Consider the following 26,431-nt stretch of genomic DNA (forward strand, 5'->3'; position numbering starts at 1 on the left):
AAGCGCACGTGTTTGGCAAACAAAACATAAAACAGCTATTAGTGATAACGTAAATATATAGCGCCTCCTGTCGGGCATGAGATGTTCAACCACTCCTGTTGTGCGGATCCTCGCTTTATCTTCTACAAAAACAACATTGAATGAGCTACTCATAATTCACATGGGAGGACTTTGTAGTTCTGTAAAAAAAAATACACCCGTTAATCAAATTACATCAGTAGGCATGTCAGTTTCCAACGAGGGCCACCCTCGTGATTGGGGTGACCACGTCCCATTCATCTATCCCTTTCATTCGAGTTAAATTCTGCGTGCTGCTTTAGCTGCAATCCGTACGTGCTGCTTTAGCCACGGTATGGCCCTTTTAAATGTAGTGTATGGGGGGAGCAGGGGGTGGAGCCCACCGGGGTGTGCCAGCAGCAGCAAACAAAGGGCCCTTCTGCTCTTTAAGAGGCACGGCCGGCTGGAGCGAGGCAGGGACAGGGACTGCGATCTAAAGGAAGCCGCGGGTAGCCACAGGAAGAGCTAGCCATCCCAAGAAACAACCTCTGCCTGACAGAACCCTTGCAGGAGCTGGAGGACACAGGAATCGCATCGGAACAACCCCCTCACAGGAAGATCCACCCCTACAGGAACAACCTCCGCGAATGAGGACCGGATGCAGGCATCCTCTCCTATAGGAACACCACGCCCGCCCTTTACCGGAGGAAGGTCTGTTATTTTATCCTGTAACCTCCAACCCCCATGCTCGTGGCAGCAGACTGCTCAGGAGGAAAGTAGAGGAAGGACCAAGAACCGTTTCCACACCCAGCGGCACGGAACAGGGGCGACCGGGCATCTGCTGTAATAGGCTTCAATGTCGCCTGGAGCTTCAGGCGTTCCCTCGTGTTCGAACACCGCGTCATACGACCTCCAGCCTTCTCTTGGCCTGGCAAGGGGCGCAACATACACACGCTTACGTTGCAACCCGCTCTAGGACGGGGTCAGAAAGTCCCTCGCCCAATACCGACCCCGATAAGCCCTCTTTGTCCCAACGGATATTGTCCCAAGTAAGGACACCTCGGTATTGAATTAAATCGTTTTAGTATAGCGCTTCGCGCTACCTTTTGGGTTACTTTAGAGCGCTACGCCCTGAAAACGTAAATGAGACTTTTTCCTCCTGCCCGACACATATCACAGATTTTCGCTCTTCCTACGTTTTAAGCAGCAATACAGAAACAACTACCAACTTGGACTCCCAGATATGGAGATATAATTGATATTTGGAGCTTTAACGTCTCCAAACCCTCCTGGTGATTGCTGCTTTTCTGGACGCCCACCGCCTTGCCGCTTCACACACCTCTCGCCACCTCATCAGGTCCTTGCCAGCTGGTTTACTTGGGCAGAAGCTCGAATATTAAAGAGCCACTTAGCTCACGCCCTCGCTCACCGAGAAGTCTACCTGCAGCCATCATGAACGGCCTCCCAATGCCACCCGCAGCGGCGGGCATCGCCAGCCCGATAGAGGGCTTGCCCCCTCTGCCCAAAGGCCTCAGCGGCCTCCTCAACTCCAGCGGCGGCTCGTGGCGCGAGGTCGAGCGCGTGTACAGCAAGAAGACTCGTATCCAGGACGACCTGAGCCGCGCGCGCCGCTCCAGCGCTGCGGATGCGGCGCGACGCACCGGACGACCTCTGAACCTGGACGCTGCGCTGGCCATACTGCGCAAGGAGATGGTAAAGTCCGTTTTATCACTTCGAATGGTTAAATATGATGATATTACTTTTTTCCCCTTAGCGGAATTCCAATTGATTTTAATAGACCCAGTTGGCATAAATTTGGGCATTTCAGAAATGCGCACAAAAAATTGCATTAACATAAGTAAAATACAATCAATTAGAACATATTTGAATGTGCAACGTGTGTTTCTGCATGCTTCTCTAGGCCTAAGAGTGTTGTTAATGTTGACAATGCACCTGATATACTTGTTGTCAATAATATTTATATACATGCCGTTTGTGGTCCACGTGCTCTGTGCGTAAAGCTTACGCTACGCTTCCTGTAGGCCACTAGGGGCACTGTTGTCAGTAATGACTTCTGTGTTGTTACCTAATGCATTCTGGGTGCTGTAGTTTTTGTTTTACTTCTAGTACACTACGTAGTCGTTGACTAACAAACCTGAAATCGGCGATTAGGTGGTAAAATGCACCTTCATGTAACGCATGTAATCCTAAATCCTTATGTTTTTCAACTGGTCCTTATGTAAAGCGCTCTGACACCTTCGGGTAAAGTTCGCGCTATATAAAATCGCATAAATAAATTGACTATAGTGATCTGGAGTCACCTGGTCCCCCGAGTGGCGCTTAAGGTAGAAACAAATTGCATAGATGTTTGTGCTGTTGCCCACTTTCATGCGCAGGATGGGTGTTCGCCACTCTACAGTGCATAAACCGAAAAGTCATTGCTGCTAAATGGTGTAATTGCATTGTAAATTTCAATTTCACAGATTACCAGTGCTTCAGGTTTTAATGTCTTTATTTCGATAATAAAATCATAAAAGACAGAATAGAAACATTCGTGAACAAATCAAAAGCCACCACAACATACAGACGGTTATATAAAACCAAATTTAAGCATGTTATCAAACTTACACTAAGGCTAAAACCACAACTAAAAAGTTATTAAACATTAGTGGGTTCCACAAGACATTAAATAAGCCTGGTTCCAGAAATACAATAAAAAAATCATTACAGGATATAATTAAGAAAAAGTTGGGTTCCTTCTGACTCTAATTGCCCAGCCTAAAAATTTGGCCAAGCATATCACGATGATTTCAGAGGTATTTGTTTTTAGGGCCCTTATTGCGTCCGAGGCTTTTCTATAGGGTAATTGTTTGAAAAGGGGTTTTAACCACTTGGAGCGGGGTTCTATATATTGAGGACAGGCAAGCAAGAAATGGCCCTCTGTTTCTTTATGGTCAGGGCAACAGCTACAAGCGCTTGAGGAGGTTTTACCCCAAGATGAGGTAAAGGAATTCAAGGGTAGTGAGCCCACCCGAAATTGATAAAGTTTTTTATCCAATGACCTGGTAATGGAATCCCAATAGGTCTCGCGGGCAGGGTCCAGCTTAAAGCTTAGGAAACGCCCCGTTAGACCCTCAGAACTAGAGGCATGTACCAGGGAAAGGCGGTTTGAGGCCCAAAATAAATCCTTAAATTCCTTTTTCGAGGGAAAAGTATTAGTATCTGGAGACACCCACAGATGAATTAAGCCCATGTCACACAGACTCTTTTTCACCGAGCGGAGCCATGGGATCCGCTCAGAACCCCACATGGCCTTCACTTCTGCTAACTCTTTTGCAAATAGTACAAGATCCTCAGAGGTCCATAAGCGCCTCCAAGTAGACACTACTCTATATCTTGCCATATCCATAATTGGAGGACAACCCTTATCATGACAGAGAGGGATCAATGGAGTCGATTGTGGTAACCCTACCAGGTTACGAAGAAATCTACACTGGGTTCTATATAGACTCGAAAGATGCATAAACCCCCATAGCTCTGCCCCATAAAGTGTGGCTGCATTTATTTTGGTATCATATATTCTCAGGGCGGGGATAACCCTTTTTGTGATGGATTTCTTCTGCTCGCGCAGAAGACATCCAGTCAGTTGGGCAAGTTTTAACTGCTGGGTCGCTATTTGTTCTTTCCAGGACAGACGACGGTCCAGAGTGACCCCCAGATACGTCATGGTTTCAACTTGTTCCAAGTTGACCCCATTTAATTGTACGCTGCTGCGTATTAGATTTTTCCTGGATAAAACCATGAACTTGGTTTTACCCACGTTTATCTGGAGGTCATTTTTTTTACAAAACTCCTCAAAATGGTTTAAGGCCCGCTGTAGGCCTCCCCGGGTCTTTGATAGGAGTAGGGTGTCGTCGGCAAAGATCAACATAGGAAATTTAGTCCCCGCCAAGGATGGAGCATCAGTATGTATGGACATGAAAAATTTAACTATTTGGTCAATAAAGAGTAAAAAAGGGTGGGAGCGAGAACGCACCCCTGGCGAACTCCTCGTGTTACTGGGAACGAGTCCGTGAATTGACCTTGTGCTCCCCACCTTACCCTGGCGTAGTTCTCATCATGTAGTCTAATGATCATCTCGACTAATTCACCCGGCATACCCAGATCCCTCAGAACCTGCCATAATTTTCCCCTCGGTACCAGATCGAAGGCTGACTTCAAATCTATGAAGGCAGCAAAAATAGTGCCACCGCCAAGCGTAACAACCTTCCAAAAAATCATACAGAAACGTAGCACCTGGTCAATGGTACTTGTACCAGATCTAAAGCCCGCCTGCATTGGGGACAGTATATTTTCAAGATCCATCCACCCCTGCACTCTCGCCAAGATCATGCAAACGAAGACTTTTTGAAAACAATCAATTAAGCTAATCGGGCGATAGTTGCCTGGGTTTGATCTATCTCCCTTTTTATGTATCGGGAGAATCTCGGCCCCCTTCCATGTTTTGGGGATACAAGCTCCTCTCGCTATAGCGTTGGCTATGTTTGTTAGATAAGGTACCCAAATGGCAGTATTGGCCTTAAACAGATCAGCTGGGATTTGATCCAACCCAGGGGCTTTCCCCCGCTTTGTCAAGCCTAAAGCTATCTCCGTTTCTGTTTCAGTGAAGGTCATAATCCCATCACAGGGGGGCATTGCGTGTAACAGATTTGGTGTGGACGGAGGATCAGCAGCCTCTGTACAAAATTGGGAAGAATAATAGTTTATCCAGGCTTCAGGGGATACATGATTGGATGGGGTGCGAAAATCACCCTCCTTGCCACATTTAACAATGTCCCAGAATTTAGTCTGATTATTAGACTTGCTGGCATCCAAAAGATCTGCCCAATAGTCATCTTCCCATGCCCTCTTAGCTTCCCATTGTACTCTTTTGTACCATTGCCTAGCCACCTTTACTTCGCTCATATTTCTGGATTTCACTTTCTCAATTAAGGAGCTATGGGCCTCCCTACACTCTCTGTTATACCATTTTGCTCTTGGGGCTTGCAAATGCCCGGTACCTTTCTTACAGGGTTTCGAGAGAAGTTGTTTAAGCTCGATAAAACATTTATCATGCATGCCCATAATCTTATCTAATTCAGTCTGACCCCTCCCAACAACATCAGTCCTCATATTATTTAGTGCAAGCTTCACCACATTTTCTATACTAGCCTGTATAGTTGCATCACTTGATATAGTGGACCATTTAAGTCTCCTCCGGTCATTTGATAGAGTTAAAACCCCTTGCCCCATGGGATCTGGTTCCGCCAATCTTATCAGATCATACATTTTAAGTTTCATGGACAGGGGATTGTGATCGCTTTCCGGACGCATAACAATTTCCATATCAACAATTAGGCTCCAAAGTTCCATTTTTAAAAAAATATAGTCAATGCGGCTTTTTCTCACACCGTTATCAAATGTGAAGTTGGCGCCAATGTCTGATTTAGTACGACCATTTGCGGCCCTTAATCCCCAGGTAAGACAAAAAGCAGTCCAGCTCAGGGCGGCCTCCGTTGCTTTGACAGGTGTTTGATTCGTTAACTCCGGGATTTTCCACGTTGCGTCCTCTGTAAACCCCCAGTTATCCTCAGGCAGATAGAGTGGCTCGATAGTGCAATTTATATCACCAGCTAATATGATAGATGTTCCTTTATTCCAGCCAGTTAAAAGGTGGTCTAGGACACCTATCAACTGGGGACATCGCCCACCAGGAAGGCCACGAGAATAAACATTAATAATAAGCATCTCCTGGCCCCCTGCCTTGCGTAACCTAATTGCCAAGATGTCGGGATTTTCCACATACAATTCAGAGACTGAGTAACCCCAAGCCTGTTTTACCCACGTTATCAGTCCCCCTGATGCACGCCCTTTATTGCTCTTTATTGCGGGCTTAAAAAAATTTATGAACCCGGCTTTGTGTATGGGTGCTGTAGCCCAGGTTTCTTGAAGTAACACAACCTCGTATCTATCAATGAACTCTAACCAATCCTCGGAGTCCAAACGGGTCTTTACTCCGGCTACATTCCAGGACACAAAGTTAGATATCAATGTATCTGTTTCTACAGGGTTGTTGCTGACATTAGCAGGGGAATGAGTATTAGGTAAACTAACACTTGTTGGCCCAATACTGACTCTCTTTTCTGCTGTTTTAACAATCTGCGCCTTTTCCCCAACTGACGCAGCCGGTATTCTAACTTTCTTATTGGACATAAACTGGTAATCCGTATTTAATTCCAAAACAGGGTTAGGTGGATATTGCACTACTTCCCCAATCTCAATAAACAGGTTAGATGACAAGCTGGGTGCACACAGTCAATCAATCCACTCTAAGTCTGACAGAGCCTCAAAATGGTTAAAGAGCGGGGGGTACTGTTGGGGGTAGGGTGTTATTGGCTCTCGAGGCCTCCCCCCCCCCCCCTCGTTTTCCACTGGTTGGGGCCCATTGGGTAGTTAATGTGGGTGTGGGGATAGAAGTAGCCAAGGTCCAAGGTCTGAACATCACCAAGACGGGCAAATCTAGCTTTCCTTCGAATTCTGTCCACCACCCAAGGGTCTTTAAAAGAAATCAAAATACAATCCCCTTCTAGATCTTTTAAACCCTTACCCACCCAATCAACTCTCCTTACATAGAGGATTTCGGTGGGGGATGAGGGAGGGAGAGGACGGTGTTTATTTAACCAAAATATAACCTTATTCCGCAAGTCCCCTTGTGTCTCTTTAGTACCATCTTTTAAAGGGGCCACCCCGGTTAAAACGATGGTGTATTGGGATGCTTCTGGTGGTAAGTTAACTCTGGGTGTTGGTCGTATTTTTCGGTTATCCGTCCTCTGAAACCTAGGCGGTTGGGAATTATTTTGGTCTTTACCCATTGTTGATAATTGCACTGAGGTATTGTTTGCTTGATTTGACATGCCATTCGGCAAGGGATGTTTCACTGGGGTGTTAATACCAGTTAAAGGGCGTTTATCCCTCAGAATATCCTTTGCGGGAGCTCTACTGACAGTGGTCAAAGTGGCAGCAGGTTTAACCCCTAATAGGGGATTCTTATTATTAACAACTGGAGTCCCTGCAGGGATCGCTGTAGATTTTCCCGCTTGTTGATTTGTGCCCCTAGTTGAATTACAAGCCCCCATCCCAGTAGCGGGTTTTGTTAATTTTTGCAAAAGACCCATGTTGGTATTGACAGCTGATTCCAAAACATCTATTTTAGCGGTCATCAACCTTGTTCTCTCTAAGACCGGGAGCAATATAGTTTTTAACATTGCTTCCATCTTAGCCAACAGAATATCGTCACTGCTAAGACAGGTTGGGCAAGGATTTGATGAACCAGAGGGGGCTAATGAAGGGCAATACACCATTGGGAGACTTTGGTGGGGCTGGGAAAGAGATAAACTCACCCTGTTGGTAAGATCAATTTTGGGTTGTTTTTGGACCTTTTCCCCCTGTGGACTTGAAACATATTTTCTTTTCCGGGATGTTGGGTTTATACTATCTTGTGGCAGGTTGGACACGCTGGGGGGAGTGGGAACATAAGACTGTGATGCATCAGACGGGCTGCATTCATCATCCTCAATTTGCTGGCTATCATCCTCATAGCTTATCTGATTAGTATGTGGGTTCAGTTCTCTGTTATCATAGGGTGGGGATATGATATCTCCATCGCCATCTACATGGACTATCGCCTCTGTCTCTGTAGTAGAAATGCAATTAAAAGCTGCATTTGTTACAGGGCTTTTAACATGGGCTAGGGCGCCGATTGAAGAACGCTTCCCGGTAACTAGATCCAGGGACAGTCTATGTTCTACCATTTCTATTTCCTTTTCTAGGATTCCTGTCGCTCTGGTAATAAAAGCATCGAGGGGACCAGAAACAACACCCTTGGAAGTTTGTATATGAACTAGACGTTGTTTCCCAGATCTTAGTGCCATGTTTACTGGCTGAGTGGGATGATATATAAAATACAATATAATATAAATATTAAAACATCCACTATGCCACCTAAAAATACCAATACAGCCCCTCTCTGTTAAATACAATAAGGCTAGATACCACACAAGACAAGTTGGTATAAAACAAAAAGTATTTTTAACCAGGGCTCTAGGCCCAACCCAACCTTGTCCGACCGCGGACGGCCGCAGACGGTCCCGCCCTTGTCCCGGGCTTCTCCCGGTCGCTCCCGCGAGGCGGAGGTACTACACTCCTTATGACTCTATAGCTGTATGTTTATTGGCTGATAGGCGGGGGGGCGTGGCCAGCGGGGAGAGCAGCCCAGGTGTTGCTGGTTGGGCGCGCAGGGGCTCCTGGACACTGGAGTCCCTGCCTGTGCTCGCAGCCCCGCTGGTTCACTCGCCTTTCCCCGCGCTCCTCCTAGATGCCTCACTGCAGCCTCCCAAAACAAACGACGCGCTGCGGGACCCGCTTCGCGGGTCCGGCGAGTCGTAGAAAGAGTGGTGGCAAAGGTCAGCTCCGCTGAAGCAGCAAGTCCGCCGCGCTCCTCAAAGGACCAAGTACAGGCAGCCAAATCGGTTCAGAAGGGTCCCCAGTGCTTCGTTTAAGTGCTATTACTTTCACAATTGTAAAACGCAGAGACCAGGTATTCTTATGGTGTTTTAGGATACATTCCTTAAATGGGACAGAATTGGGGAACTTTATATGGTGATATTGAGTGGTCGATGTAGTTGTCAGCTGTTAAACATATTTGCTTGTGGTAATTGTTTTGAGTAGTAAATGTAGCTGGATCTAACACTAGTGATCTTTGGTGAGTTGTTTATGCTTTACAGATATAAGTAGCCATTTTTCTTTTATGAGCTACTCTAGTTATTTAGGTCCAACCTAGAAACGGCTTTAGCTGCCTCGCCAGCCTGATGTGTTAAACAAGCATTGGTAAAGCCTGTGGATCTGATGTTGGCTGCCAACCCTTTAGCTTTGTCAGTGATTGTTTTGTCATGGTTTTTGGAAAATGTTATTGTTAGGGAAGCTGACTGCCCTATGTCAATGAAGACAGGAAATACAAGCATTGGAAATGCAATAGGTCTCGCAGCATTAGAGTTAGTGCTTTTAGAATTGTTTATGGGTTTTTGTGTAAATCTTTAGCATTTTTGTTTCCTGTAGCCAATGCTAAAGAATTAAAAAAAAAAGCCATAAACATTTCTAAAAGCTCTAACTCAAATGCTCCGAGACCTATTGCACTGTGTGAGGGTGAGGGGTTGAGGGTGAGTGAGGGTGAGTGAGGGTGAGGGTGGGTGAGGGTGGGTGAGGGTGAGTGAGGGTGAGTGAGGGGTTGAGGGTGAGTGAGGGTGAGGGGTTGAGGGTGAGTGAGAGCGAGGGTGAGTGAGTGAGAGTGAGAGTGAGTGAGAGTGAGGGTGAGTGAGAGTGAGGGTGAGTGAGGGTGAGTGAGGGTGAGTGAGGGTGAGTGAGGGTGAGTGAGGGTGAGTGAGGGTGAGTGAGGGTGAGTGAGGGTGAGTGAGGGTGAGTGTGAGTGAGGGGTTGATGTTGAGGGTGAGAGGGTGAGTGAGGGTGAGGGTGAGTTAGGGTGAGGGGTTGAGGGTGAGTGAGGGTGAGGGGTTGAGGGTGAGTGAGGATGAGTGAGAGTGAGGGTGAGTGAGGGGTTGAGGGTGAGTGTACAGCCTGCTTCAATAACCACGTTTTCAGGTAGTTTCTAAACTTCACACTTCCATACAGGGAGAGAAACGAAACAATTCAGAAATATTCAGAATATTGGAAGAGCGGAAACTGTGGAGGCTGGGAGGGAGGGGGGAGGCGGGGTTCGAAAAATGGTAGACATTGTGAGAATTGGCAGAGTACTACAGAGAATGAGAAAAATAAATTGTGGGCGTGGAGGGTAATTGAAGAGCGCAATCGGAGAGGCAAAGAAATAATGACTAGAACTAAAGCGACCAAAGGAATTAAAATGAACGGATTAAACAGATATGAAATAAGTGCATCCATTGCATGTGCTTGTACTATCAAATTAACTGTGCAGTTCTACGCTGTTCCCCTGTAAACACTTGTAAAGCACGCAAAGTCCTTCTTAGATTTAAAGATTTACTTCTCAGCACGAGCTTTTCTTGGTCGCAGTTTTCGATTTTCTGTATATTCTGATATTTCGATCCATTAGCTATTTCTGGGAGAGTCCAACAACATATGACAGGCTGTGAAAGGAAAGTAAAAGTTAAAGAGACAGAAAAGCACGAGACACGGAGAGAATTTCGCGTGAACTAAATCCCGCGGGATCCGAGTTTAAGAGGGCCTGCACGAGGAGAGCGAGCCGAGCCGTTCCATCTGAATGGAAACACTTCTGCAGTGCTCTGAAGCTGGCTATAAATATTTGAAAACATCAAAGGCGGTTGTGTTAAATTAAAAATGCTGTCGCACAGATAGGAACTAGCCGCGGGGGCTGCCAGCTCCGACATGTGAGCCTGGGATCAGACACAAAGAGGCAGAGCAGCAGCAAGGCAAGAAGAGAGCCGGGGAGTGAGCGAGAGAGAGAGCGACAGCAGAGGGGAGAGCAATGGAGAGACGTGGGGAGAGACCAGGGGTGAGGGGATACAGCAGGGGGGGGGGGGGGGGTGAGGGGATACAGCGGGGGAGGCAGTCACAGCACGCTAGGAAGAGAATAGACTCAGAGCTTCATATTGTCTGTTTGGTCACGGATTAGCAGCGTAAACTGTGAATAATCACGTTTTTATTGAAAAAACAGTGGTGTGGAAAAATGTATATTTACGACTTGGCTCTGATTTTAACATGGCCATAGCAAATAGTTAAGGCAGCACAGTATCCCATGCTTTCTAGCGGCAGGCAGGCAGGGGAGGAGAGGAGGAGGGGGGAGGAGAGTAGGGGAGGCACGGCCTAGCGGCCGTGCAATCAAGTAGTGAGGGGGCGGAGCTGGGGGAGGGTGCGAGAGAGAGTAGGCAAGGCTAGCGGCAGGCAGGCAGGGGAGGAGAGGAGGAGGGGGGAGGAGAGTAGGGGAGGCACGGCCTAGCGGCCGTGCAATCAAGTAGTGAGGGGGCGGAGCTGGGGGAGGCTGTGGAAGAGAGTAGGCAAGGCGACACGGCGGGAGGGGGCGGAGCGGGTAAACAAAGACGGACATGCACGCGCCCGTGACTTTTAAGGTCAATGCGCATGCGCATAAGCTTAATGCGCATGCGCATTGACCTTAAAAGTCACAGGCACTGCAGGGAATCGCCACGATTCCTTGCAGTGTGGATAAAGAGTGGATGAGCCCCTATAGTCTCGCTTGCTCGATGCGCATGCGCATCGACAGGCGAGACCTAAAAACATTGGCTAAAAGCAAACCCATTGTTTGTTCCCAATCATACATTAACATAAACGAACTGCATCATCCTTACATTCGTACAGACCATAAATTGTCCTTGGTAAAAAGGGCAGACTAACATAGACCGCTGAGGTTTGTAATTGACGATCTCAAATCTGCCTAACACACAGGATCAGATTTTCTACTGTCTTTGACTACTAGACAAGATCATGTCCGTTAATTCGTCTGAACACACTTCAGTCTTAGCCAGATTTAAGATCTCCAACTGTTAACTATTCGTAACATTTTAGCTAACCTGTCAGTCAGTGGTTATACTTACAACTTCAGCATGTATGTTGTATTTCTATAGTGCAAACCTAGCCAATAGCAGCGTGCTGTGCTTGCTCAAAGACGAGCATAACGTCCACGAGTGATAGGAAAGGTGGCCGGTTTTAGGGCATGTGTGTGATGTAGTGTTCTTTAAAGAGATGCATCTTCAACTCTTTGGAGCAACATTGGGACCGTCAGGTAGACACGATGATGATGCTATGGATCCTTGTGTGAACACACAGAACAGGCCTCCCGCCTTGTTTTTTTCTAGTTTTTACATTTTATAGTCTTACGGTGTCCTGTCTGCAGGTATGATGAGAAGCACCGGAGATAGTGAACTTGCCTGTAAGATAACCAAGGGTGCTGGTCATGATGGCTTTGTAATTGATGTAGCTGGTTTTCAACATGGGGCAGGCTGGCAAGAGGATGCATTGGCCTTCCGCCAGGATGGGGGTGATCATGTTTCTTCAGGCCCGGGATGAGATGTCCTGCGGTGTGTGGGGTGCCAGTGTGGAGTCTGGGAGGCCATGGAGGAGGGAGTTACCTCCATGCAGAGGCAGCAATTTGAGGTTGCTTACTGGAAGAAATTATTAATATTATTTTTTTTAAAGAGAGCTGGACCAATCGTGAATAGCAAATGTTCGTGATAGGAGCTTTCCAAGTTGAAAATAATGTAAAGTGGAACAAGCCTAACACATGGTGGACAGCACCCATTGCAACACCCATCGAATTGTTGCCATGATTTGTCAAAAGAGCCAGCAAAGTGTGTTTTGCTGATTGAATCCCTGAGGCAAGAAAACTATAATGAACACTCCTTATAGGCTTGTGTAAGATAGTTTAGAGCCACAGATCAAGAAATTCATAGTGATGATAACAGCCACTTCAACCTTGAATAATGCCTCTTTCCCATTTATCAGCTTAACTGGCTTTCTGAGGCATGCAGTGGTGACCTCCTGTTTTAAAGAAACCTTCTGCAGACCCACAAAACCTGGCCAATTATCACTTGGAATTTCAACAAAGGCTACCATGTAACATCATGAAAGAGAAAGATGGCGAGCATATTTGACCACCGTCCAAGCATACATCCTCTTCTACCTGTCTGACAGATTTGATGTGGTGTATCACCCACCCTGCTCAGACAGTCGCAAAAACGAACCATGGTTGCTTGAGTGACTCTTAAAGGGGTCACATCCTTCCTACAGATGTCAGCAATGACTATTCAAGGATTTACAGACTTTTTGGAATGGTGCCTTACAGCACTGCAGGTTAGCCAGCAATAAAACTTGCAAATACAGAAGTTGGCAGGCCACCCAAAGTCCCACATCAGCGTGGAGTAAAGCTAGTTTTAGCAGCATTTAGAACATATTCACCATTAGATGAGAGAAAGCTGCATATGCCTCAGTAGATTCAAAATGCTTAGAATAAGCTGAAAGACTACCAACGCTCTCCGTTTCACATTCCCTTCGGCACTTGGTGAGCCTTATGTCCCTGAGCAGACATCAGGAAATGTAGTGCAGCAGTGAAATTTACATTTCAATCCAGTGGTCAAAAACGTAAACCAACTGTTGAATATGCTGAGAAAGGCATCATTGATTGACCTCTACCCGTGCAGCTCAATTGAATAACATTTCCTTATATAGCCCTTATTACCCCCAACGAGGCGTTGAAGTCCTGTAAGGTTAGCAGTATACTACATGGGAGCCCAAAGTTAGCGGTCAGTCCATTGGTTAGTTGGATTAGTAACGTACAGTTTCTTTGTGGTAGATTAATGGCTTGACTTGGGTGTGTGCATTAGAGAGGGATATGCAAGAAGCAAATGTTTGATGACATATATATTATTAGGTTAATGAAATAAGACAGATTAAATACAGACCTGCAAATTAGAGTAGTCTGTTATACACACGAAGCATTTAGAAGGCAGAAGGGAACGGGGGGGGGGGGGGCTTTTGAAATAGATAAGGGAGTGGAAAATCGGAAGATCAAAGCCAGGTCAGTTTTTTTATGCAAGGTTTTAGGGACATAAAAAGTGGGGATTTTTTTTTTGCAATAGTATGCAGTCTGGATTGGATATACACCTTAAGAAAGAAACCATTTTTTAGGTCTCGCGACCTATCGAGAATTCAAGTAGCCAAAATCCTCATGAAACCACCAGCTTTTTGCTGGCGTTTTCATGAAGTTCACGTGAACCACGTGATCGAACGCGCATCAGCCTCCCTCCCTCCTAATTGCATTTGCCGCACAGCACATCAAAGGGCTTCGCCCAGCGTGCGCTTTGCGGCTTCTCGGCTTCTCCTCCCCTAATTAGTCATTTTCGCCGCTCTCCCCACTCGGGCCCCCTCCCCTGCTCGCCGTGTCGCATTTCTCCTCCCCCCTCCTTCTCTGCCTTCCTTTCCCGGCGCACGCATTTGTTTGTTACTTCTTAAAACCTCCCAAGGCATCTTAATTTACACAGCTGCCTTCCTTTCCCGGCGCACGCATTTGTTTGTTACTTCTTAAAACCTCCCAAGGCATCTTAATTTCACAGCTGCCTTCCTTTCCCGGCGCACGCATTTGTTTGTTACTTCTTAAAACCTCCCAAGGCATCTTAATTTACACAGACGCTCATAAACTAGGCATTAGTTATTATTCTGAAGTTGAAACAAAGTCCGACTGGCTCATTTTAAGTTTTGAAAACTTTCAGTCGTAGCCAGCACATTCAACTAGTGCGTTGCATTAATTCGACTGCCTCATTTTAAGTTTGGGAAACATTCAGTCGTAGCCAGCACATTCAACTAGTGCGTTGCATTCATTCATGTTTTCTCTTTTATGGCTTCAAATGTTGTGATCCACAGCCAGACACGCTTACGTGGAGACATCACCTTTCGGAAGCCCAGTTTCCACAGATCAATTCAAAAATAGGGACAATTAAGCGCCGATAGCTCCGTATAACAAACACTCAGTAAAATGTACATAAAAGGTGGCGAAAGAAAAAATGAAGGGCATTTAACACTCGCCAGCTTGGTTAATAACGGAAGATCGTCAGCCGGATAAACCCTACATACTACACATCTGTTGTTCCTATGTATAACGTCATTTTCAACGAAAGGCATAGTCGGAATTCAATTCACAGTTATTCTCACTGACTACCTGCAAGCAATGTGACTTCTATGATTAACTCCTGCGGTCAGAATAAATCAAGAAAATGTATTCACCCACGGCGCTCTCGTTTCCCTCTCAGAAAATTTTCAACAAGCATTGGCATTGCCAATAGGTCTCGCTTGTGGGACCTTATAAGTATTTAGTTTTGCAGCACAATATCCTTGGTGCAAGAAGGATATTGTGCTGCAAAACTAAATACTTATAAGGTCCCACAAGCGAGACCTATTGGCTATGCCAATGCTTGTTTAATTTGTATTCCAAAGGTGTGTGGCAATTGAAGTAACAAGATTGCAAATCCTCTCAAAACTGGATTATTGTAACATTGCAGGTACAGCGATATCCAAATCCCGAATCACCACATTAACAAAATAAACCTACAAGGATGTGATTGCAAATAAAAAGCACAGGCATTGAAGCCACTAACTTGTCTTCTCATTGAACAGTGAATACAATTTGGAATAGTTATCATTCATAAAATGTTCTGTGGTAATTTAATAAAATATAACTAGGAATCTGGGGATTGGCCATATCTGTAATCACTGTTCTAGTCGAACATCCGGAGTCAACAATCGAGGTTTAAGCAGAAAACTCGAGGAAACCGTTCCCTCAATGTCTTGGTGCCCAAGCCTCACCGAGACATAACACTGAGAACATAATCTTTGCTAACGTGTCATTCAGAAATGTGAGAACCTGAAATTCTGATGCCAGTGCAGGACCTTTTCCTATGCACAGCCGGACTAAGAATGCAAACCATTCCTGTCATTAAGCCATGCCAGCTTGGAGGGGGGGTCTGGTGGGAAACACAGCTTCTGCTTTTGTTACAGGGGGGAGATATTGCAGCCCTGTTGCAAAAACGGCCCTCACCGCTCCAAAACCGGTTCCCACCCTTCCAGCCCACTGGGGAAACGCCAGGTGCCCGCTTCAGCCAGTCCGGTCCTGTTACTATGCGTTACTGCTGGACCTGCTATACCTGTGGTGTGTGCGACGCGTGCTCTATTGCTACTCTTATTGTGCCGATTATATGTCCTTGAGGAAATGTGCACAGCTTTGGCAAGTGCTGTAGCTTCAGTGTGCTCACATGAGTGAAGCTTGCACTGTTACTACCTGTGTGTGTGAGAGCAGTATGCACTGCTTGGTGCGCACTATATTGTATAAATGTATAACTTTTTTTATGTGCAGGTTCCCAGCTCAATAATTATTCACTTTTTTTGTTATACATTTTATAGAGTACAGAAAACTAAATCTTTCGTTTATCACACGTAAGATATGGCCCTGTAGAGTACTCTTAAGTATTCTCTGACTTGTGTAGAGATTTCTGATTGCCTTTGTTTGAAGTGATTCACAATGATGACAACCTATCAGGTGGCGGACGCATGTCCCGAAGTTGCCTTTGAGATGCACGAGGCACAAAGGGCCTGATTCACGAATGTAACTTACACTTTTGAGTAAATGTTTACTTTGGAGCAAGTGTATTACTTTTGGAATTCACTAACTTGGATTGTAATCGTACTACAAAAGGGTAAGTTACATTTCTCCACCCCAGATTAATGTGCTTGGCTAACTCTGGGGATGGACGTCACCCACCCACACAAAACACCTTCCTAAACCATTTTACTTCTCTCCAATTCCACCCTGTTTTGTAGTAAGTCTACCACTTGTCCTACCCCCTCCCACCCACATTTACTAATGATGCTTATACTTAAGTGTGTAGAGACTTCGCAGTTGGGATGGGGAGGTCCGCACACATAAGTATAGATAATATATAAAACGTCACACTTAGTTTGAGTTGCAATTTGTAGTGCTACAAAACTACTACTAATTGCAATTTGTGAATCCGGCCTAAAGTCTACAAAAGTCTGTGTAACATAACAATAAGCAGATGGGAAGTTGCCATCCCAGCAACCTTTTGGGAAAAGATCACTCAATTCAAAATGGCCACCTGGTGGGGTGAACGTTTAAGCAGGAAGTTGTGTTGATATGTTCTTTAATAGCTGCAACAATGGAAGAAACATTTTGCACTCTTTCTGCCAAATCTCTGGGAAGTTCTGTGTCTGCCAGGACAGATGCACAGTCCGCACATCCTAGGAGTGCCTCCATCTCAGCCTGTGCAGGAGAGTCCTTTTCAACTGGTTAGCAAGGTTGTTTATTAAATAATGAGGATACTTGCAAGCTAGTGACTGAACAATGTGTGTGGTGTCTGTGAGTGATGAGCATGGCATTCCTTCTACCACCCATCATCCTCTCCTCCGGCTATCACATTCAAACAGTGACGATTTCTTATACTGAGCCATCACATTTATTTCTATCCATCTATTTGTTTGTTAGGGTAGAACGCAGCTTTTTCTTTTCAGTTTTCAGACCCTCATTTTTTTAAATTTAAACTTCTATAGAAATTATTTTCCAATATGTGTCCGGTTTTAGATGTGGGCAAGCCAACAAATTACCAGGGAGAGCCGCGCTAGAGCTGAGCCAAGGCTCATATATGGCTCTAAAATCCAGTGGACAAGCGGAGTCTTGAAAATATTTAGCATGCAAATCCTATACCAAACATCACGGTTGTATGATATGTTGCCTCCAAACTTCAGAAAACGTGTATTTCAACGTGCTGAAACGTTTTACCATTGTACATCAAATTTTACTTCTGCGTTGAGAAGTATTAAAAGGCAGAAGCTTTGCATGTGAACTGAGAAACATTACTGCCCCCACCCTGATGACAATGCTATTAGTGAACTTAGGCATATCTGTCATTTGTACCCAGTATGTGACCTATATAATTATCATAGATGGAGCAACATTATAGGCCATTAAATCAAACACGAGCGGTTTTATACAGCGCACACCCTGAATTTAGAATTTGAACGTGCTCTGATATGTGAATTTGAACAAAAAGGACTTTCAATTATGTAATGTATTTACCTAGGATCACAGACTTTGGGAAGCTGAATTGATCTGTAGATTTCCAGTTTCACACGTCAATTCAGCCACATGTGTATCATTTTCTCACGTCAAAAGTTCAAAAAATCCTCCATAATTCTCTCAGGATGAGATTAGAGTGTGGGTGATGGTCAGAATCCACCTTTTATTTTTGGCAACTTTACTTAAGGCAAACTTTGCCGAAAGATATGAGTGCTTTACATCAGACACGGGTTATGCTTCACAATTTTTTTGGAGCAGGGAGATTTGAAGGACATTCACAGGCAAGGCCACCTGTTGTACAGTATATGGCTGCCCGTGTAAGCGCTGTTCGTTTTCAACTCATAGTTCCGAAAGGACTTCGAATTGAGCCAGACCCAGGTATCTGGCTCAAGCTTTCAGTAGCTCCCCAACTTCTCCCAGGTTGTCCAAGAAAGACCCACTAAAAGACTAGCAATTCCTCATGTTAAAAATGCCTAAATAGGGAACCAAGGTGTATCGTAAGAATTAGATCATTGAGTCCGTGGGTGTCATTTCTGAACAGGTTTACACTGTATGTGAGACCCTCTTTCGAGGACACGCTTTTGTCATAAATTACACAAGAGACCATTTCAAAATGTGTGACTTGCACCTTTTGTGTGATGTCAATTGACTAATGTTGTGAAGTAGCTGAAATCCATTGATGAATCTTGACGCTAGCCGCTCAGTCAATTACAAAACCAACAATTCCTCTGGTATCGCCCTTTGAACCTTATTTTTAGTTCTACAGAAGGATTCGGAGTAGGAGTACAGCACTGCAGATTTTATAAAACCAAACATAAAAATTGTTGCACACACATGGTATCACTGGCCGAGTGAAGCATCGGCTTACACAAAAAATACATTTTGGGAAATAGGCTCTATGCAATATAAAGGTGGATGGCCATCACTCGCAGGGCCACAGTAAAGGGGACAGCACCTTAGTGTTTCCTCACTGCTGAGCATAGTATGTTCTCAGTGACCACCTGGTGTAATAAGGTAGCCACAGCCAGCGTGAGACATCCACCCTTGACTCTGGTGGATGACATTCCGTCCGTGAGGGGTTGGGGGGGGGGGGGTGTTCTATTCAGGTGGTCTCGCCACCTGGATCTTCCTCTTTTCCTGTGGTGCCAGGAGCAGAAATATTTGCTTTAGGCATCGCTGTAAGGGGGCTTGTAGTGCATTTAACTTAATGATAATTACATTAAGTTGATTGCCCAGATCCATGTTTTTAAAACCACTGCCCCTGCAGGGAAGCTGCTTCTCGTGCCTGCCACTATTTTCGGTACAAAAGGGGGTGGTGATGAACGGAGCATCCGAATCAATCAAACACTCACACCCAGTCAAAAGATCTGGGTTTAATCCATCACCGTTCTTTAGCCCACTCTGCCACCCCAGTTCAGACATGGCCATATGCAAATCAGTCTGACCCTGTGCCTCATGGGAACAGTCCAGCCCGAACTGCCAAGCCATGTCTTCCCTGGACCGGAAACAAGCTTCCGAGGACCGGTTTCTGGCATTCCAGCTGTCCTCAGCCCGGCTTGCTTGAATCCAGTGGCAAAGTGAGCAAGGGACTCACGTCTGAGCAAACCCTGCCACACTTATGGCGACCAAAAGCGGTACGGTGTTTTTTGCAATTTTCACCCCGAGTGGGCTGGGTATGCTCAGACATGAGTCCCAGGCTCTCCACACCACTGGAGTCAAGCTATCCAGTCTGATGAAGGCTGATAGCCAGAAACCGGTCCTTGGATGCTTGATTCCGGTCTGGGAAAGACATGGCTTGGTAGTTCGGACTGGACTGTTCCCATGAGGCACAGGGTCAGAGCTGATTTGCATGTAGCCAGTGTCTAACCCAGGGTGGTGTGGAGTGCAAAAAAACAATGGATTTAGGCCCAGATCCTTGTACTGGGGTGAATGTATGACATTGTTCTACATTCTGTCCATCAACTGTGTTTTTTGCCACTATTTTCAGCACATTAATTCACGGAGAGTTGCGAAATGGTCATCTGTTGTAGGGACTGTATGAGCAAGCGAAGACATAGCTTTCACTTCACTCTGTATCTTCAAGGACCAGAGCCGGAAACAGAAAAAAATACATCAGTATGACAATCAATGTATACATTTTTTTTAAAAATTTAAACATTACCCCTAAAATCAATTGGCTTGGCACCAAGGACAAACGTGATGGTAAGTCTTTTCTGGTTTACCTAATTGGCCACATACAGTGCTTTAAATGGGGGAGAAAGAGAAGTGCCGGTACTCCACAAATTGATTGGGATGGGTCTTGAGAGTTTGGTAAGGGTGTGTCTGTGGCCCTGGTTTTGAGGCAGGCATTTAACAATCTTGGCATTTTCTTATTCAATGGAAAGCGCCCTAGTTTAAACTGGAGTTGCTGCCTACAGCTGGTCGCCTCTGGGGCCAGTTGTTTGCTATCACATTGACCCCTTGAATGTTTGGACTTGGTTCATTTTCAGATTCTGTCGCTAGTCCCAGCGCAGCACTTTTCCAGAGACGACACTTTTGTTACCAATATCCAGATTGTTCTGGGGGCAGTGCTTTGAGGCGCTGAGTCTGCCTCAAGAACCTTCTTCTGTACATGTGCGCGAGTCCCCTCTATTGTTGCCTTAATTAATGTTTCTGTCTCGTCTCATTTGGGAAATACCTTTTAAGGGACTGTTTCACCCCCTTAATAAATGATTTCCCTCCAGTAGGGTAGTGATGCAGCGGGTCTAACATAAAACCCTTTCTTTTGTGTCACAGACTCAGGAAAACTCTTACTGTTTACTCATCGGTGGGGCCCATAACACCGCAAACGCACACATTCACACTGTTCCTGAATGAATGATAAGTAGACGAGCTGCAAGACATAGGGGGTACCTTATAATCCTATACAATAACTATACACATTATATACATCAAAATTCGATAGCTGTACGTTCCAAAAACATCAAGGTACTACGCTATTTGGACCAACTAGTAGGAATCAGTTGACGGCGATCAAGTCCAGCTCCAGCACAATTTGAAACCATCAACATTTATTTGTCATGACTTTTATTCTGATAACCACAGACTCGAGTTTATAATTTCATAAGACTTTATCTAAATTCATTTAACAAGAAATGGAAATCAAGTAAGTTATTATTATTAAGCAAATACATCTAAGCATTATTTCAATGCATTTAATCATAGGAAATTTGAAATGGAATATACTCAAAACCCCTTGGCCATAGGGCGATGAAGAGAGTGGTTCACCAGAACATGAACCGTAAATCACAGGATAGGTTCCCAAGATGACTGTCTGTCCCTCTAACCTCCGCTGACATATCACACCCGATGTAGAATTCCCGCAACGGTCTCGTTCCTTTTCCCCATTAGAGTTCAAAGACCACCATTTTCAAAGTCTCTTGCACCATAAAAAGAAAATTGTCTTAACCGACAGCATGTCGTGCTGAGCAATATGTGCGAAAAGTAAAAGCCACGATTCATCATAAGCACTGGCTGTTTTATACCCTTTCACTAACTTTCTATACCCAAAATGGAAACTTTTAGGGGCTACATCCATTTCTGATTGGTCCATTTGAGGGTTGGTGATGGTCACCTCATTGTCCTCCTAGCTCAAACCAGTTCACAAAGTCCTGACTCGTTCAGGGGTTCATATGCCTTCATAAAATATTCACATTTATATTTTGTAACACTATTGGTAACATTCGTCTACAGTCATGAATTTGCTCATCTGCTGGAGCTCAGTTCTCTCATTAGTTCCCAGGCTTTTAGAATAGTCTCTTTGTCACAACTCCTGTTGCAGGTCAGGCTGGCCTTGACATCTCTCACTCCGGACATAGGCCATGCACTCGTGACTGAACATCCATTCTAATCATGCGCAGGGGCCATCTTTATTTTCCATGCGCCGTCGCATTTCACTGCAGCCACTTTCAGACCAGGCCTAGCAGAGCCAAACCGGAACTAATACGAAAGCAAACATTACAGGAATTAGATATAGAAAATAAGCCATTCTGTTTACCACCCACCATTCTAATGACACATGTTTGGTATTACCTAACAAAAGCGACATTCAAAGCCATTTTACTTACCATCTGCATTCTATGCCACAATGTAACTCTATTACAGGCACACATGCATGCAATTTTACTCTTCTTTCTACATAATCACAAACCTATGTTAATTTAATTCACATTTTATTAATAAATTAGAATTTAGCAAATAGTTAGTTTCCCACGTGTAGTGTCTAAATAAAAGGTGCATTTGTTGATTAGTTTACGTGCTTCATACAGTTAATATTATTAAAGTCACGAGGTCATTAACTTCGAAGGGGGTACAAAAATGTTTGTATTTCCCTGCTCCATCAGTAGTTAGAGTCCGGAGGGTCCCTGTCATTGATGGCAGAATCTGTTAAGTTTCTCTAGGATCAGCAGCCCTGGGGGTGCTCCGGATGTTTTCTTTTAAACCAAGCCAGCTCCCCACCCCCACCACACCAGATGCCGCAAGTATCGGGCCTAAATGTTGTACACAACAGAGATGCAGCTATGAGTGGTGCAGCAGGTGCAGTGGCACCAGGCCCACGGTTTGCATGAGCCCACTGACTCTGAATATTGATATACGTTGGCACTCATGGGGCCCCCGTTCCTTATTGGCACCGGGGCCATTTGCTAAAAAGTGAAGTCATTTTAAAACGCTGAGACCTGATGTATGCAGAACATAATGTTGTCCCCAGACCCACCGTCTGCTCGCACATGGTGTCTTCTGTAACCTGATTTCAATACCGTTAGATGTACAACACCTTGCGTGGGAAATACTCCTGCTGACAGTAGTGTTCTCTGTAAAGGCTGCACAGCTCAATGGAATACGCTTCAGGCTCTGCCAAATACCCAACCTAAAATTAAACTTGTGTTCTGTCTCTCTTCTAGCCCTGTCTTCTCTCCCTCTCGTTTCTACTCTTTCTCCCACTTACATCTGACTAGCATTGCAACCTACGAGCTGCAGGTTCTACACTCATCACTGCAGCAGGCTCAGCTCGCTCCGATCTGAGTCTGCTTCGCTCCTCCTCTACTCTTACCACTCTTCTCTTCCCTCTCCTTTCACACACTCATCCTCTTGCTGTCCCGTTTCCTCCTTTCATTCCCTTTTCTGCCCTCCACTCTCTTCTATCCACTAGCCTTTCTCGCACTTCCTGCTTTGTTCATATTTCCTTGTTGGCTGTCTACAACTTCGCATTGCGCTCGTATTCAGACGCTTTTAGCGCTTTTAACTTACCCGTTTTTGTCCTCTAATTTTGGTGTTATTTTAGGCCACAGTTTTTCCCTTGCTCTTAATCACCGCCCGCATTGCTGCTCCATAATTTGTGACCTCACCGCTATTCAGGCGGCCCGGACCCTCGCGCTTTGAAATTGGTGGGCGCCATCTTGGGTGGGTGCTAGGGAAGCGCTGCACTACTCCGCGCTCTAGCAGTCAGGTGGACTGGCTAGAGGCAGTTCCTGGCATTCTCTATATCACAAGGCTCGAGGTAGGACCGTACCTTGTTGGCTGTCTACAACTTCGCATTGCGCTCGTATTCAGACGCTTTTAGCGCTTTTAACGTACCCGTTTTTGTCCTCTAATTTTGGTGTTATTTTAGGCCACAGTTTTTCCCTTGCTCTTAATCACCGCCCGCATTGCTGCACCATAATTTGTGACCTCACCGCTATTCAGGCGGCCCGGACCCTCGCGCTTTGGAAATTGGTGGGCGCCATCTTGGGTGGGTGCTAGGGAAGCGCTGCACTACTCCGCGCTCTAGCAGTCAGGTGGACTGGCTAGAGGCAGTTGCTGGCATTCTCTATCACAAGGCTCGAGGTAGGACCGTACCTTGTTGGCTGTCTACAACTTCGCCATGCGCTCGTATTCAGACGCTTTTAGCGCTTTTAACTTACCCGTTTTTGTCCTCTAATTTTGGTGTTATTTTAGGCCACAGTTTTTCCCTTGCTCTTAATCACCGCCCGCATTGCTGCACCATAATTTGTGACCTCACCGCTATTCAGGCGGCCCGGACCCTCGCGCTTTGAAATTGGTGGGCGCCATATTGGGTGGGTGCTAGGGAAGCTCTGCACCACTCCGCGCTCTAGCAGTCAGGTGGACTAGCTAGAGCCCTATATTAACCGTACCTTATGGCGCGCAGCGTGTACGCGCTGCGTGTGCGCCGGAGTCACGCCAGAGTCCAGCCCGTCTGCGCCCGTCCGTGCCGAGGACGGGCGGGACGGCCGGACGGCTGGTCACGATAAGGCTGGTCTCCCGCCCTTTAGGTACTAGTTACAGGAGATGTTGAGGCTTAAGCCTCTGGGACTTCCGTGTCTTCACAAAAGCTCCCCGGATGATCTCCTATTATCTCCACGCTGCGGCTGCTTTCCGGCAGGCCCTGGAGGCTCTAGCCTACCTCCTTCCACTCATCTATCAGAATCTCAAGTTGTTTTAGGAGCCAACGCATTGCAAGAAGATTGCATTCTTATCAATGCTCGCTCATTAAAAACAACATTGCTTTTAAGGAGCTTGTACTCGACAGGAAACCTTCGTGGGTCTTTGTCACGGAAACATGGGCAAAGGACTCCTCTGGTCCTGACCTTGTTGAAACTGTCCCTGAAGGGTACTGCCTTGCATGGCAGGACAGAATGGGCCGTGTAGGAGGTGGGCTAGCGATTCTTTATAAGGACCGCTTCCATTGCCATATTACACCAGTCTCTGACCCTAAGGACACTTTTCAAGTATTATATTTTTCTCTGACGGCCCTCCATAAGTTTGCATTCAATGGGATTCTGGTTTACCGTCCACCAGGCCCCAGAGCAGACTTTGGACAGCAGCTGCTCCATGTCCTAGAACCTTATTTTGGTCGTGAAAATCTAACTGTTTTGGGAGATTTTAATTTTCATCTGGAGTTGCTGGAGACCCATGATACTCTCTCCCTGCTGGATGTTATGTCAGCTTGTGGACTCACTCAACTGGTGAAAGGGGCCACCCATCGAGCAGGCCATACGCTCGATGGGATCTTTTCTAATGATCGGAGGCTGACGGTAGAAGATCCCTTCTTTCTCTCATGGTCAGATCACCTGGCCGTACCATTCAATGTGTCTTGTCCGACCTTGGATGGAACCAGAAATATTCCGAGTAAATGGGGAATTACGCAGGAACTTTAAGAACATCACGGAAAGTTCCTTCGTACCTTGGATATCTAGCCTGTTTACTTCCCAGGGGGACAATGTCCAGTTGGCGGTCTTACAATATGAAAAGACTGTTACAGAGGCTCTGGAAGTACTGGCTCCCACACGGTTGTGCTACTCAGCCAGGAAAAGACCATCAGCCCCGTGGTTCTCGGAGCACTTAAGACTCCTTCGACAGGAAGCTAGGAGACAGGAGCGTTTATGGCACACCAGCTGGGATTTAAGGGACCAGGAAGCCAATAAGATCCTGATAAGGAAATATAAGCTGGAAGTAATAAGGATAAAACAAGAATACTTTACGGCCCTCACCACCTCACTCTCCTCCCCTAAAGAGCTCTTTAGGATAGTGGATTCTCTCACTACCCTTCAGACCCCGGACCCGGTCATTGCGTCACAGGAGCTCTGTGATAACATAGCTTCCTTTTTCCAGACTAAGATCTCGGACATTTATACCGCCTTGGAGTTAGAGACCTTTTACTACCGAGCCCTCTGTCCCTGTTAACCCGGACCCTGTTCTCTCGGAGAAACTCCCGCCGGGATGTTTGGATTTTTTCCCTCCTCTCGCTCTACAGGATGTAGAGATCCTCCTTAATAAAACCAAATCCGGCTCCCCTCTAGATCTTTGCCCGTTCAAGATCCTTAAGCAGTGTAGAGAATTCCTCCGGCCTCCCCTTGTTGACATCATGAACAAGGCCATGAGGGATGGCATTTTTCCCCAGCAGTGAAAAAATGCAGTAGTAAAACCTTTACTCAAGAAACCTTCTCTTGACCCTGGGGTATTAAAGAACTTCCGCCCCATCTCACTGCTTCCAGCCCCCGCGAAGATGTTAGAAACACATCTGAATAAACATCTCGCTGCCTTCGTGGAGAGCTCGGGCTGTCTGGATCTCTCCCAGCATGGATTCAGGAGGGAACATAGCACCGAGTCTGCCCTCACCATAGTGCTGGATAATATCCGCACGCGTGTGGATGGGGGACAGACCTCCCTCCTGATCCTTTTAGACCTTACAGCTGCCTTCGACACCCTTTCTCCCTCAGTTCTAACATCTCGCCTGAGGGAGATCGGGGTTCAGGGGGCGGCACTGGCAATACTCACCTCTTTCCTCGATCAACGAGAGCAAAGAGTGAAGCTGGGTAAATTTCTATCTCCATCCCTGTCTGTGCAATGTGGGGTCCCTCAGGGTTCGGCGTTAAGTCCGACCCTTTTTAACATTTATGTGACTCCTCTTGCCAGACTAATCAGATCTTTTGGGATGGAGGTAGTTTCCTATGCGGATGACACGCAGATCCTCGTCTCTCTCTCCCAGTCAGTTACTTCGACTGCCTCCAACTTGAGATCTTGCATGGAGGCAGTCGGTCAATGGATGATTCACAATTCGTTGAAACTGAATGGGGAGAAGACTGAGGTGATGGGGTTTGGAGGAAAGGAGGAGGTATGGTCAGCCGATTGGTGGCCAGACTCACTGGGAGCCTGTCCTGTCCCTGCTTCTTCTGCCAAAAACCTCGGGGTCGTGATCGATCCCACCCTTAGTATGTG

The 26,431-nt window shown here is 45.9% G+C and overlaps 1 protein-coding gene across 1 annotated transcript in view; it reads left to right on the forward strand.

Annotated features, from left to right (window-relative positions):
* Positions 1 to 202: 202 nt before the first annotated feature.
* The window catches only part of FAM89B (family with sequence similarity 89 member B), a 39,111-nt gene continuing 12,882 nt past the window's right edge, over positions 203 to 26,431 (forward strand). Inside the window, exon 1 of the mRNA XM_078660720.1 lies at positions 203 to 1,710. Within this exon, the coding sequence (XP_078516846.1) occupies positions 1,450 to 1,710 (261 nt within the window). The 5' untranslated portion in view covers positions 203 to 1,449. The remainder of the gene's footprint in view (positions 1,711 to 26,431) is intronic.

Source organism: Lissotriton helveticus, chromosome 9 (genome assembly GCF_964261635.1).
Source record: "Lissotriton helveticus chromosome 9, aLisHel1.1, whole genome shotgun sequence".
In the NCBI taxonomy this organism is placed as follows: Eukaryota; Metazoa; Chordata; class Amphibia; order Caudata; family Salamandridae; genus Lissotriton; species Lissotriton helveticus.